This window comes from Mustelus asterias, chromosome 1 (assembly GCF_964213995.1).
Source record: "Mustelus asterias chromosome 1, sMusAst1.hap1.1, whole genome shotgun sequence".
Lineage (NCBI taxonomy): Eukaryota > Metazoa > Chordata > Chondrichthyes > Carcharhiniformes > Triakidae > Mustelus > Mustelus asterias.
In genome coordinates, this window is record NC_135801.1 from 82,937,285 (window position 1) to 82,951,973 (window position 14,689).

Consider the following 14,689-nt stretch of genomic DNA (forward strand, 5'->3'; position numbering starts at 1 on the left):
TGCTCATTTCTATCAACCAGTGCTTTCACATGCAAAGAAATGTTCCTCATTTGCAGCAGCAAATTCAATGCTGCTCACACACACAACAACAACAGCAACACAGAGAAATTAACTACTGCTCGTGCATTGGCCGGGAATCGAACCCGGGCCTCCCGCGTGGCAGGCGAGAATTCTACCACTGAACCACCAATGCTGCTCCGGTTCTTTCACCCCCACATGCTCTCTCTTTCTTCACACTCAGCAGCATTACAATTTTCTCACTTTCTCCTTTCATTCCCCAAATGCCCACAAATGCTCTCACTCAAATCTCACACGCAACATCGCACAAGCCTCTCATGCTGCTCAACACCTTCCTTTCATTCACAACCACATCTCAAACTTTCAACCTTCCTCCAAAACACATGCACTCTGCAACAATCCCCCTCTCACACAGCCTCCTTCTCCCAAATATGCCACTGCTTTCACCACATCAATCTAAACACGCTTAAAACTTGTTCAAATCACTTGCACACTTTCTCTTTACACTCACTTCACAGCACTACAATATCGCCTCATGCCATTCTGCAACATCTTCCAGGCGCTACTTTGCTTCAAAGCCGCCACCCAGTGCTACACCAGGCCAAGCTGCCACTTTCAACACTTCATGGAATCTAGATTCTTGCTGCCAAAGAAATTTGGCTTCCACTCTTGTTATTTTCCAGCCATGTGTGTTACTTCCTCTATTGCCCTGCTAAACATGGTGCGAAGGCCCCAGGTGGCTTTCAAACAAAGGCAAGCGTCACTTCACATCTGCGGCAAGCAATTCTCAATCGCGACCTGTGTTTAGACGATTGTTTTGAAGTCATTGCCAGCCTTGGTGAGATTTCAATTCAGCAATGAGCTATGCATGCCTCTGCATCATAAGCCCAACAGCATTGCCATAATGCTGTCACATCCTCCGCCCTGTTCCCTGTGTGTCATGCTGCTCACCAAGTTCTCGGACGTATGTCACAGTTTGTGAGGGAGGGAAAGATGGGGTGAGCCAGCAGGAGCTGATGATGAGAATGGTCAGACTTTTAGAAAGATTGGTGAAACTGGCACTATTCTACTTCGAGTAGAAGGGGCTCCAAAGAGCAGATTGCTTCTCAGCAAATTTACCTCAGGTCAACAAAGTGTTAATCTCCAATTGGACTCTGCAAAAGAGCAAAGTGAGACTGTGTCTCCACCCATTTCTGATTGAAAACAGCACTGTGAAGAGCCTGGGCATGTTTCCCTACATGCACGGCGCAATTTCAATGTGCTTTGTTGTTGTTTGTGGCTGCAGTTGATATTGCAGTGTGTGCAGAGTATGTGCATGCCCGAGAAGGAATTGATGGTAAGAAGCGAAGTGTGTTTTAAAAGAGAGCCAAGTAAAAATGATCAAGTTGTGAAAAGTTTCTTTGAAGTTTGCTGCAGAGAGTGAAGGTAAAAGTGAGGTGAAGGGTGAGGAGCGTAGATGGCTTTGCGAGAAGTGCGATGAGGAGCGTGGTATTTGAATGTGAGTGTGTGTTTGCAGCTGTTGAGTGTTGGAAGAGAAAGAAAAAGGAAAAGTGAAGCAGATGTTGAAAAGTAGCATGAGGCAAATGGAAAAGAGATTGAGGTGGTTGAAGTGGCTGGGCAGTACAGAATTGCAAAGAAAGAAAGAGTGTGGGCTGAATGGAGAGAGGAATGAAAAAGAAGGGGCCGGGAATCGAACCCGGGCCTCCCGCGTGGCAGGCGAGAATTCTACCACTGAACCACCAATGCACAGAGCAGAGGAAAGTGCTCATTTCTTTCAACCAGTGCTTTCACATGCAAAGAAACGTTTATGAAATGCAGTCGCAAATTCAATGCTGCTCACACACATAACAACTTTCTAAGTCCTTTAAGTCTGCGCTGTTGCTTGTGCAGAATAAAAATTGGAACTTTGTTTTTACTGCTTTTGTTTTTACATGTTGCATTCTTTTCTGAAGAACACCAGCTGACCACACTCTCAATGCAACAGGACAAAATAACATCAGTGCCTTAATTCTGCAAACTCATTTGTTTTATTGGCAAGTTTAATATCTGGAATTATTATGAAAGATTCCAGAACAGAGGCTGGAAAATTCTGCTCAACCCGTGGAAGGGCATAATGTGAAGTCACAACAGATAAACTAAAGATAAATGAGGGAATTTTGACATTCCAGGATGGTGAGTTATTCAGTTAGAGACTAAGACACACAGCAATAAAATCTCTCTCATGGTCTGCAAATAAACTAACTTCTCAGAAATAGTCTGAAGCATTAAGACCTCAAGGAACAAAGGAAGTGTAAATAGCCTGAGATAGACCCTCGTCAGACCCCACTTGGAGTACTGTGCTCAGTTCTGGTCGCCTCATTACAGGAAGGATGTGGAAAAGATTGAAAGGGTGCTGAGGAGATTTACAAGGATGTTGCCTGGATTGAGTGGCATGCCTTATGAGGATAGGCTGAGGGAGCTCGGTCTTTTCTCCTTGGAGCGACGTAGGATGAGAGGAGACCTAATAGAGGTATATAAGATGTTGAGAGGCATAGTTCGGGTGGACTCTCAGAGGCTTTTTCCCAGGGTGGAAATGGCTGCTACGAGTGGACACAGGTTTAAGGTGCTGGGGGGTAGGTACAGGGGAAATGTTAGGGGGAAGTTTTTCACACAGAGGGTGGTGGGCGAGTGGAATCGGCTGCCGTCAGTGGTGGTGGAGGCAAACTCAATGGGGTCTTTTAAGAGACTCCTGGATGAGTACATGGGACTTAATAGGATAGAGGGTTATAGGTAGGCCCAAAAGGTAGGGATATGTTCGGCACAACTTGTGGGGCCGAAGGGCCTGTTTTGTGCTGTAGTTTTCTATGTTCTATGTTCTATATGAAATAAGAGTTTGGAAAATGACGATATGCTAAAGTTTGAAAACAGTGTTCTGTCCAGAGGGTTGTGATTGTATCGGAAGGAGAGATATTGTTTGTGGAACTCACATCGAGATTTGTTGCAACATTGTCGGGAGCCAATGATTAGAGATTTGAGTGGGAATTGCAGGAAGTTCAAAGTGGTGAACCACAGATAAGGCAAAAATTGCAGGTGGAACAGAAATGTTTCAAAAAGGTCTGTTTCACTAACATAGAGGAAAGCACACAGCAAACAGGATAGCATAGATTAGAGGAAGTGTGTGTCAAACATTGTCTCGTATGAAAGGAATGATTAGGACTTGGGCAGTATTATGAGAGGAAATGAATGAGCACGTGTTGCATCTTATTCATTTTTCTATGGAAGAGCAAGTAAGGACGGGTGAAGTAGGGACGGCCTACCACTGCAACAGGTCCACAGCAGACGCCATTTCCCTGGCCCTGCACTCAACCCTGGAACACCTAGATAACAAGGACACCTATGTCAGACTCCTATTTATTAACTACGGCTCAGCGTTCAACAGTATTATTCCCACAAAACTCATCTACAAACTCTGCGGCCTGGGCCTCGGCACCTCCCTCTGCGACTTGATCCTAAACTTCCTAACTCACAGACCACAATTATGAAGGATGGGCAACAAAACATCCTCCACGATCATCCTCAACATTGGTGCCCCACAAGGCTGTGTTCTCAGCCCCCTCCTATACTCCTTATACACCTGTGATTGTGTGGCCAAATTCCCCTCCAACTCAATTTTCAAGTTTGCTGGCGAGACCACCGTAGTGGATCGGATCTCAAGCAATGACGAGACAGAGTACAGGAATGAGATAGAGAATCTGGTGAACTGGTGCGGCAACAATAAACTCTCCCTCACTGTCAACAAAACGAAGGAGATTGTCATGGAATTCAGGAAGCGTAAAGGAGAACATGCCGCTGTCTACATCAACGGGGACGAAGTAGAAAGGGTCGAGAGCTTCAAGTTTTTAGGTGTCTAGATCACCAACAACCTGTCCTGGTCCCCCCATGCCGACACTATAGTTAAGAAAGCCCATCAACGCCTCTACTTTCTCAGAAGACTAAGGAAATTTGGCATCTGTAAAAGTCACCAACCTTTACAGACGCACCATAGAAAGCATTCTTTCTGGTTGTATCACAGCTTGGTATGGCTCCTGCTCTGCCCAAGACCGCAAGGAACTACAAAAGGTCGTGAATGTAGCCCAATCCATCACGCAAACCAGCCTCCCATCCATTGACTCTGTCTACACTTCCCACTGCCTCGGTAAAGCAGCCAGCATAATTAAAGACCCCACCCTCCATGGACATTCTCTCATCCACCTTCTTCCTTTGGGACAAAGATACAAAAGTCTGAGGTCACATACCAACCGACTCAAGAACAGCTCCTTCCCTGCTGCTGTCAGACTTTTGAATGGACTTAGCTTGCATTAAGTTGATCTTTCTCTACACTCTAGCTTTGACTGTAAAACTACATTCTCTTGTTTCCTTCTCTATGAACGGTATGTTTTGTCTGTAAAGCGTGCAAGAAACAATACTTGTCACTGTATGTTAATACATGTGACAATAATAAATCAAATCAAATCAACTCAAAATAATGTGCGATCTTAGCCAAGAATTGAACCAGTCCCTCTGGAAAATGGAGAGAGTGAAGATGTGTTTGATGGTAGAATCATGGTATGGGTGGTGAAAATGGCTGATCCATACTTTTCATACCAGAGCTTCGGAAAAGTCCAGCTTTGCCCAGAGCTGAGGAGTCCCCTCTGATGTGGGCAACAGAACTCTAAACCCAGCTGGATGCCATTCCCATTGCTGCCCTGGCCCTCTTCCCTCCTCCCTCAGCTGAGACAGAAATGCCAAAGTCTTCACCTTGCACCTTATTAGCCTCCACATTTGACAGATCATCTTTCTCCTGTTAGAACCACAGCAGATGCTGTTGCTGAGCAAGTCAAACCCCAGAATGAGGTCTGTCTCACTGATCACAAACCTTTTTCATAATGGTGAAAATGAGGAGGAAGAGCTACTGACCCCAAAAGAATAGAACTCCAGGAACAGCTGTAGAACTTTAAAAATTGAAAAAAAAGATTAAGAAGAAACAAAAAGTACACACCATTAAAGTTCATAGAATCCTACAGTGCAGAAGGAAGTCATTCAGCCCATTGAGTCTGCACCGACCACAATCCCACCCAAGCCCCATCCCCATAACCCCTTGCATCTACCCTAGCGTGTATCATCCCTCTGACAGTAAGGGACAATTTACCATGGCCAATCTACCTAACCCACACATCTTTGGATTGTGGGAGGAAACCGGAGCACACGGCAGAAACCCTCGCAGACACAAGGAGAACGTGCAAACTCCACACAGACAATTACCTAAGGCTGGAATTGAACCGAGATCCCTGGTGTTGTGAGGTAATGGGGCTAACCATAGATCATAGATACTCTATAGTGCAGAAAGAGGCCATTTGGCCCATCGAGTCTGCACTGACCACAATCACACCCAGGCCCTACCCCCATATCCCTACATATTTACCCGCTAATCCCTCTAACCTACACATCTCAGGACACTAAGGGGCAATTTTAGCACGGCCAATCAACCTAACCTGCACATCTTTGGACTGTGGGAGGAAACCGGAGCACCCGGAAGAAACCCACACAGATACGGGGAGAATGTGCAAACTCCACACCGACAGTAACCCAAGCCGGGAATCGAACCCAGGTCCCTGGAGCTGTGAAGCAGCAGTGCTAACCACTGTGCTACCGTGCCGCCTGTAATCACTGTGCCACTGTGCCGTACAAAGTTGAACAATTTTACGGAGCACCCCCACCTTCCCAAAAAACTTACTTGGTCAAAAGTACACAAGTAAACCACCTTCTTGGCAACAACTCCTTGAAAGATTTATACCCATAAAAATTCAGTCATATTACCCAAGTTAAGGAATTGTCAATTTAATAAAGACACATCTCACAACTTATTAAATACTTCCACTCTGCGGCGGAATTCCAAAAGGAGGTTCAGAAACAAACTATTTTTGGAAAACCACGGCCCTTCTGCTTAACACTGTGGCTGCCTCCAATTCAAAACTTTCACTGCCCCTTAGCAGCTCGAACCCGACAGAGCTGGTCTTCAGGGCTTTCTCCCATAGCCAACACTCAGTTATACATCCCTCCTTAAATACCTTTCCCCCCTTTCATCTCAGGTTCAATTGTTCTCAAACACCTCTTTGAGCTCGACTTCTCCAAATATCAAAATCTTTCATGGTTTCTATTTTGCCTCTTCTTTTGGGTCAGTAAAATTTAATATACCTTCTCCTATTTACTCATGGAAGAGATCCAAATGTTCCTTGTCACGTCTGAGCTCCCTTTTGAAATTGAAAAAAAAAGTTTCCCACTTATCCCACAAAACAAATTTTAAGTCCAACTTATTTACTTGTAACTCAAACTCACCATAACTGCTCATCAGAAATGCATCAAACTAACACCTTTAACCTTTCACCTCTTAGACCTCACAGACAAACTGTCTCTTCTAACCTTCTCCCTGTTTAATTAATCCTGGACACACACTCAAACATAATTTTCTTTCCCTACACAGAATGCCAACATGATCCATCCCCATCTCTCATCACACTCCCATTTCCACAACCCACAAGACAATCCAATCAGATATCCTCCCTGGAGGCTCATTTCCATCTTAATTCACTCCTGCACGCCTCCACTTCCAGCTTTTCTTCCCAGATGCAGGAAATATGCAACGCGCTGAATCATCTCATCCCATGCAATTTTCCAGAGCTCTGTGTGAAACAGCTGCTGTGTTCAATACTTATGATATTTATGTTCTCTCTACATTGAGAAAAACAAAATGAAAATTAGGTAACTGCACTGCTGAACTGTTCTACTCTGTGCAATCTTGTGCTACCACTAATTCCACCTCTCTGTCGTTCTACCGAGTACTGGATCAACAAAGTTTAGTGTAAGCTTTAAGAAAAACATTTCATACTTTTACTGGGTTATTTGGAGGACTAGACTAAATGCTTTCTTAAATAACTTCAGATTTTTGCTATCTCCTTTACACTATGTTAAATTTTGCAGCCCAAGTCCATCATTTCCTTAGTGATTTGCACATCATTATTTCTTTAATGTCTTGATGGGCAGCACGGTGGCACAGTGGTTAGCACTGCTGCCTCACAGCGCCAGGGACATGCGTTCATAGAACATAGAACATTACAGCGCAGTACAGGCCCTTCAGCCCTCAATGTTGCGCCGACCAGTGAAGCCAATGTAAAGCCCCCCTAACCTACACTATTCCAATATCATCCATATGTTTATCCAATGACCCTTTAAATGCCATTAATGTTGACGAGTCCACTACTGCTGCAGGCAGGGCATTCCACGCCCTAACTACTCTCTGAGTGAAGAACCTACCTCTGACATCTGTCCTATATCTATCACCCCTCAATTTAAAGCTATATCCCCTCGTGACAGCTATCACCATCCGAGGAAAAAGGCTCTCACTATCCACCCTATCTAATCCTCTGATCATCTTGTATGCCTCTATTAAGTCACCTCTTAACCTTCTTCTCTCTAACGAAAACAACCTCAAGCCCCTCAGCCTTTCCTCATAAGACCTTCCCACCATACCAGGCAACATCCTAGTAAATCTCCTCTGCACCCTTTCCAATGCATCCACACACTTCCTATAATGCAGCGACCAGAAATGTACGCAACACTCCAAGTGCGGCCGCACCAGAATTTTGTACAGCTGCAACATGACCTCATGGCTCCGAAACTCAATCCCTCTACCAATAAAAGCTAACACTCCGTACACCTTCTTAACAACCCTATCAACCTGGGTGCCAACTTTCAGGGATCTATGCACATGGACACCGAGATCTCTCTGTTCATCCACACTACCAAGTATCTTACCATTAGCCCAGTACTCTGTAATCCTGTTACTCCTTCCAAAGTGAATCACCTCACACTTTTCCGCATTGAACTCCATTTGCCACCTCTCAGCCCAGCTCTGCAGCTTATCTATGGCCCTCTGTAACCTGAAACAACCTTCCGCACTGTCCACAACTCCACCGACTTTAGTGTCATCTGCAAATTTACTAACCCATCCTTCTATGCCCTCATCCAGGTCATTTATAAAAATGACAAACAGCAGTGGCCCCAAAACAGATCCTTGCGGTACACCACTAGTAACTGAACTCCAGGATGAACATTTCCCATCAACCACCACCCTCTGTCTTCTTACAGCTAGCCAATTCCTGATCCAAACCGCTAAATCACCCTCAATCCCATGTGTCCGTATTTTCTGCAATAGCTTACTGTGGGGAACCTTATCAAACGCTTTACTGAAATCCATATACACCACATCAACTGCTTTACCCTCATCCACCTCTTTGGTCACCTTCTCAAAGAACTCAATAAAGTTTGTGAGGCATGACCTACCCTTCACAAAACCGTGTTGACTATCCCTAATCAAACTATTCCTTTCTAGATGATTATAAATCCAATCTCTTATAATCCTTTCCAAAACTTGGCCCACAACAGAAGTAAGGCTCACTGGTCTGTAATTACCAGAGTTGTCTCTACTCCCCTTCTTGAACAAGGGGATAACATTTGCTTTCCTCCAGTCTTCTGGCACTATTCCTGTAGACAATGACGACACAAAGATCAAAGCCAAAGGCTCTGCAATCTCCTCCCTAGTCTCCCAGAGAATCCTAGGATAAATCACATCCGGCCCAGGGGACTTATTTATTTTCACACTTTCCAGAATTGCTAACACCTCCTCCTTATTAACCTCAATCCCGTCTAGTCCAATAGCCGGTATCTCAGTATTCTCCTCGACAACATTGTCTTTTTCCTGCGTGAATACTGATGAAAAATATTCATTTAGCGCCTCTTCTATCTCTTCAGCTCCACGCACAACTTCCCACGACTGTCCTTGATTTGTCTTAATCTTACCCTAGTCATTGTTTTATTCCTGACATACCGATAGAAAGCTTTAGGGTTTTCCTTGATCCTACCTGCCAAAGACTTCTCATGTCCCCTCCTGGCTCTTCTTAACTCTCTCTTTCGGTCCTTCCTGGCTAACTTGTAACTCTCAAGCGCCCTAACTGAGCCTTCACGTCTCATCTTTACATAAGTCTCCTTCTTCCTCTTCACAAGAGATTCAACTTCTTTAGTAAACCACGGTTCCCTCACTCGACCACTTCCTCCCTGCCTGACAGGTACATACTTATCAAGGACACGCAGTAGCTGTTCCTTGAACAAGCTCCCCATTTCAATTGTGCCCATCCCCTGCAGTTTCCTTCCCCAACCTATGCATCCTAAATCTCACCTAATCACATCATAATTTCCTTTCCCCCAGCTATAACTCTTGCCCTTCGGTATATACATATTCCTTTCCATCGCTAAAGTAAATGTAACCGAATTGTGGTCACTATCACCAGTTCAATTCCTGGCTTAGGTGTCTGTGTGGAGTTTGCACATTCTCCCCGTGTCTGTGTGGGTTTCCTCCCACAGACCAAAAATGTGCAGGTTAGGTGGATTGGCTATGCTAAATTGCGCCTTAGTGTCAGGGGGACTAGCTAGTGTAAATGCATGCGTGGATGGAGCTATTAGAAGGGGGCATAACTATAGGGTTCATGGTGGGAGATATAGGAAGGATATCAGAGGTAGGTTCTTTACGCAGAGAGTGGTTGGGGTGTGGAATGGACTGCCTGCAGTGATAGTGGAGTCAGACACTTTAGGAACATTTAAGCGGTTATTGGATAGGCACATGGAGCACACCAGGATGATAGGGAGTGGGATAGCTTGATCTTGGTTTCAGATAAAGCTCGGCACAACATCGTGGGCTGAAGGGCCTGTTCTGTGCTGTACTGTTCTATGTTCTATAGGGCCTGGGTGGGATTGTGGTCGGTGCAGACTTGATGGGCTGAACGGCCTCCTTCTGCACTGTAGGATTCTATGATGCTACAGTCTATTACGTGACACCCATCATTTGCAGCGCTGTCTCATTCATAACTTGTGGTGTTTCATTTTTTCTAATGTAATGTGCCCCTCTGTTTTACCTGCTGGTTTTAATATGCCTGACCACCTCTTGTCTATTTTAGTTCTGAAGGATCAGTATCCAAAATATTCATCTATTTGTGTTCTCCGTGGATAGTAATTAACCTGCTTTCTCATTTTGTTTCAGATGTCCAGCATTTTGCTAACAGTGTATTTCTTATATTGCAGGTCCTCTCTATTAAACCAGTATTAAATAAGTACGTACTCCTCTGAAATGTATATTTTTAAACATAATTGATTTGGTGAATATTAAAGGGGGCGCTGCCCAAGGTACTGAATAGCATTTAGAATAGTCTGGCGCAAATAGGCTTTATAAATTTGCTGTCACACTGAAAAGCTTTGTGAATTATAACTTTCAGATCTTTAGCATGAACATGTTTGAAATCATAAAAGAATGGAGTTCAACATACACAGAGCTATTTGGGAAAATCATAGTGCATGGGGAGTGTGGGTGAGGGTTAAGCACATTTGGTAATCACTAAACACAAGTGGCAGATATTTATTGCTAATTCATGTAAGTATATATTATTGTCTACATTCTTGCATGCTGTTACCAACAGTATCACAGAATTGGTATGGCTCAGAAGGAGCCCAGAAACCTGACTGCTGGCCTCCATTTTACCTCAAACACTCTTTCAAAAAATTATTTTCCTTCACCTGTATCCAACCATCTGTTACAGTAAATCCTTATAATCCACATTGTTTTGAAAACTCTGTGATATAGTTGCATGCTATATCCATTACAGGTCTCAAACATATCAATCATAGAAACTAGAAGCAGGAGAAGGCCATTCGGCCCTTCGAGCCTGCTCCACCATTCATTTTGATCATGGCTGATCATTGAATTCAATATCCTGATCCTCCCTTCCTCCCATATCCCTTGATCCCTTTAGCCCCAAAAGCAATATCTAATTTCTTCTTGAACTCAGACAACTACATTCTGTGGTAGTGAATTCCACACATTCACCACTCTCTGGGTGAAGAAATTTCTCCTCACCTCAGTTCTAAAAGGTTTCCCCCTTATCCTCAAACAATGACCCCGAGTTCTGGACTCTCCCACCTTCAGGAACATTCTTTCTGAATCTACCCTGTCTAACCCTGTTCGAATTTTATAAGTTTCTGACTCAACTCCACATGCACATCTCCAACACCCACTGCCACCTGTAACCTCTTTATCTATCCCAGTGACTTCTATTAAATGATTAATACCCATTTTAGGACTTAATTGAAAGGTAACTGTTAACCCATTCCTAACACCCAGCTGCACTGAGATGAGAGCGCCATTTTTAAAAATAACATCCCCAATCGTGGAGGTCTCAGTGGCTCCCCCTGTGACCTGAGACCACCCCTCCCACCTCCCCGGCGAAATGGCATTCCTGCCTTTCCACCACCGCCGCCCCCCCCCCACCCCCAACAACACTCCCAGCAGTTTCCCCCCACTCCACCCCCAAACAGTAAACGCTGGCACCCCCCAACCTTCCCCCAACATTAAATTCCAGCACCCCCCTCCCTTTCCCACTGAACATCGCCAACATTGGACCATTTCCCTCCCCCCAGCCCCCACCCAAACAGCTTCACCAGCATCTCCAGCTCCCTCATCCGCTCCCTCCACCACCACAGATAAATGAGTCCCCTCCCTTCTCATGGCTTCTTACTAGGGTCCGCCCCTGGCACTGCCTCCTGGCACAGGTTGGCACTGCCAGATTGGCATGGTGCCAACTTAACAGTGCGAACAGGTGCCAAGGGGCATTGCCTGGCCATGCCCCTCTCCCCCCGGGGGGCTGCACTCACCTTTACACCGCTGTGGGGGTCCCTGTGAGAAGGTTTGAAAATATGACAAGAGGTCAATATATGGTGTGTGTGAACCTGATTACGCTGCCAGTGAGAGCGGAGAAAATCGGATCTTGCTGGCGAGATTCGCCACTTCCGGTTTTCGTCAGATCTGGAGCTCCCACTGCCATTCCCATGTATGGCGAGCATGGGCTCAAGATTGTCCCAACACGTTAGTAATATACCAAACCCTTGCTTCAGGGTAAATTTTCTGTCAGTGTTCATGATTAATTCATATCTTCACATTTGTACAGTACCAGCAACTCCTATTTTAACTTGCTACAGTGTAATGACACCCTCTCCCCCAAGTGAAGCTGCAACGTTGCCACATGTGGCAAGAGAGGGGAATTACAGTGTGGTAAGTTCACATTGTGGAGATGCCGGCGTTGGACTGGGGTAAATACAGTAAGAGTTTTAACAACACCAGGTTTTATGGCATTTGCTACCAAATAAACCTGTTGGACTTTAACCTGGTGTTGTTAAAACTCTTACTGTAAGTTCACATTGCCAGTTCTCACTGTAAATGTGGCCATGGAAATTTATAATGAAAATAAGGACATGATTTTAAAGAAGGAAGTGAATTTTCCCTGCAGTCTTTGTCGAATTGACCCCAGCTTCTAATCACACTTCATCTGAAGACTACACTTACAATGTCACAGGAGATTGACTGATACCTTGGTAAGAATTCATGCTGAAGGAGGAATCACTTAACCACTGCTGCCGCTTTAAGAAGCTGCAGGTTTTTAATTACACCTCTTCCCAGCACTGCTCCACTGATGTTTTGCATAGTATTTTACATAGAAATCCTGATGGACTTCATCCGAGGGTCTTGGAGGAAGTGCCCAGTGAAATAGTTGATGCATTGGTTTTAATTTTCTGGAATTCCCCAGATTCAGGGAAGGTTCCATTGGATTGGAAAATAACAAATGAAATTCCATTACTCAAAAGGAGGGAGACAGAAAGCAGGAAACTACAGGCCAGTTAACTTTTCATCTGTTATTGGGAAAATGTTCGAAGCTATTATTAAAGATGTAATAGCAGGGCATTTAGAAATGTTTGAGGTGATGAGCAGGAAAATGGGAGAATTTCCCGCCTGTTTTTTGTGCGTATTTAACTGAGTGAATCTCCGGCACTCTGCGCTCCACAGGGTGTCTCGGAGAGATTCACACTGGGAAGTGGGGGATGAGGCCTCATCCTGCTGGAGAGGCCGGCAGCAAAGTGCCGAGCGGGCCACTGTGCATGCACCGATCTATCAGTGGGGAGATTGGCGCATGTGCATTGGCCCACCCATTGCCAGCCTGCCAATCGCTGGCCTCCCGATTTCTTTTGCAGGCCCACCCCCCATGACCATCCCCGAATGGCCCCCCTCTCCCTCTCCCGCTGATCCCATAGAGTGCGCAGCACATCCCCAACCATCACCAACCACCGATCGTGCCTCCCCCCACGTAGGCCCCGACACCCGCCCCCTCTCCCCCCCCCCCCCCCCCCCCCAGTAGGCCCTGAATCCTTGGCACAGTCTGGTCTCCCTGTGGCATTGCCTCCAACCTCCTGGGGGACCTCAATGGCCTCTGTCCCCACCAGCGGGGTGAGCACACCTGGTCCCTGTTGTGGGAACCTCTCCTGGCATGGGGGGAGGCACTGACAGACCAAAGAACAAAGAACAATACAGCACAGGAACAGGCCCTTTGGCCCTCCAAGCCCACGCCGCTCCCTGGTCCAAACTAGACCATTCTTTTGTATCCCTCCATTCCCACTCCGTTCATGTGGCTATCTAGATAAGTCTTAAACATTCCCAGTGTGTCCGCCTCCACCACCTTGCCCGGCAGCGCATTCCAGGCCCCCACCACCCTCTGTGTAAAATACGTCCTTCTGATATCCGTGTTAAACCTCCCCCCCCTCACCTTGAACCTATGAGCCCTCGTGAACGTCACCACCGATCTGGGAAAAAGCTTCCCACCGTTCACCCTATCTATGCTTTTCATAATTTTATACACCTCTATTAGGTCACCCTTCATCCTCCGTCCTTCCATTGAGAACAACCCCAGTTTACCCAATCTCTCCTCATAACTAAGCCCCTCCATACCAGGCAACATCCTGGTAAACCTCCTCTGCATTCTCTCTAAAGCCTCCACGTCCTTCTGGTAGTGTGGCGACCAGAACTGGGCGCAGTATTCCAAATGCGGCCGAACCAACGTTCTATACAACCGCAACATCAGACCCCAACTTTTATACTCTATGCCCCGTCCTATAAAGGCAAGCATGCCGTCCCAGGCCTTCTAATCATTTAGCAATAGCGATTTCCATATGGTAATCTAGCCCATGCCGATTTCCTGCATGGGGCTGATTACGTGGGAAAAAAGGGCCTGAGAGACTCGCAATTGGCTGGACTCTGGTCGCGGGTCCCGCTACAGGCCGCCGGCTGATGTCTCCTGGCCCGCTGCACGACTCGAGCAGCGCAGCAGGTTGGGCAAATCCCGGCCAACATGGTTTTGTGAAAGGGAAATCATGTCTAACTAATTTCTTGGAGTTCTAAACCTGCGCTGTAGATAAACGGGGATCTGTGAATGTACTGGACTTAGATTTCCAGAAGGCATTAGTTAAGGTGCTCATCAAAGGTTAATGCGGAAAATAAAAGCTCATGGTGTGGGGGTAACATATTAGCATGGATAGAGGATTTGCTCGCCAGCAGGAAGCAGAGAGTGGACATAAATGGGTCTTTTTCAGGTTGGTGAATGTAACAGAAGGTGTGCCGTGGGGATCAGTGCTGAGACCTCAATTGTTTACAATTTACACAAATGATTTGGATGAAGGGATGGTTGCCACATTTGCTGATGACACAAAGATAGGTAGGAAACTAAGT

At 45.7% G+C, this 14,689-nt stretch overlaps 1 protein-coding gene and 1 non-coding gene across 2 annotated transcripts in view; one reads left to right on the forward strand and one right to left on the reverse strand.

Annotated features, from left to right (window-relative positions):
• Positions 1-14,689, forward strand: part of LOC144494814 (N-acylethanolamine-hydrolyzing acid amidase-like) — a 66,133-nt gene that overhangs the window by 48,786 nt on the left and 2,658 nt on the right. The window contains exon 9 of the mRNA XM_078214199.1: positions 10,168-10,196. Within this exon, the coding sequence (XP_078070325.1) occupies positions 10,168-10,196 (29 nt within the window). The remainder of the gene's footprint in view (positions 1-10,167; positions 10,197-14,689) is intronic.
• trnag-gcc (transfer RNA glycine (anticodon GCC)) lies at positions 123-193 on the reverse strand. Its single transcript has one exon. It is a non-coding gene; the product is annotated as a tRNA-Gly (tRNA).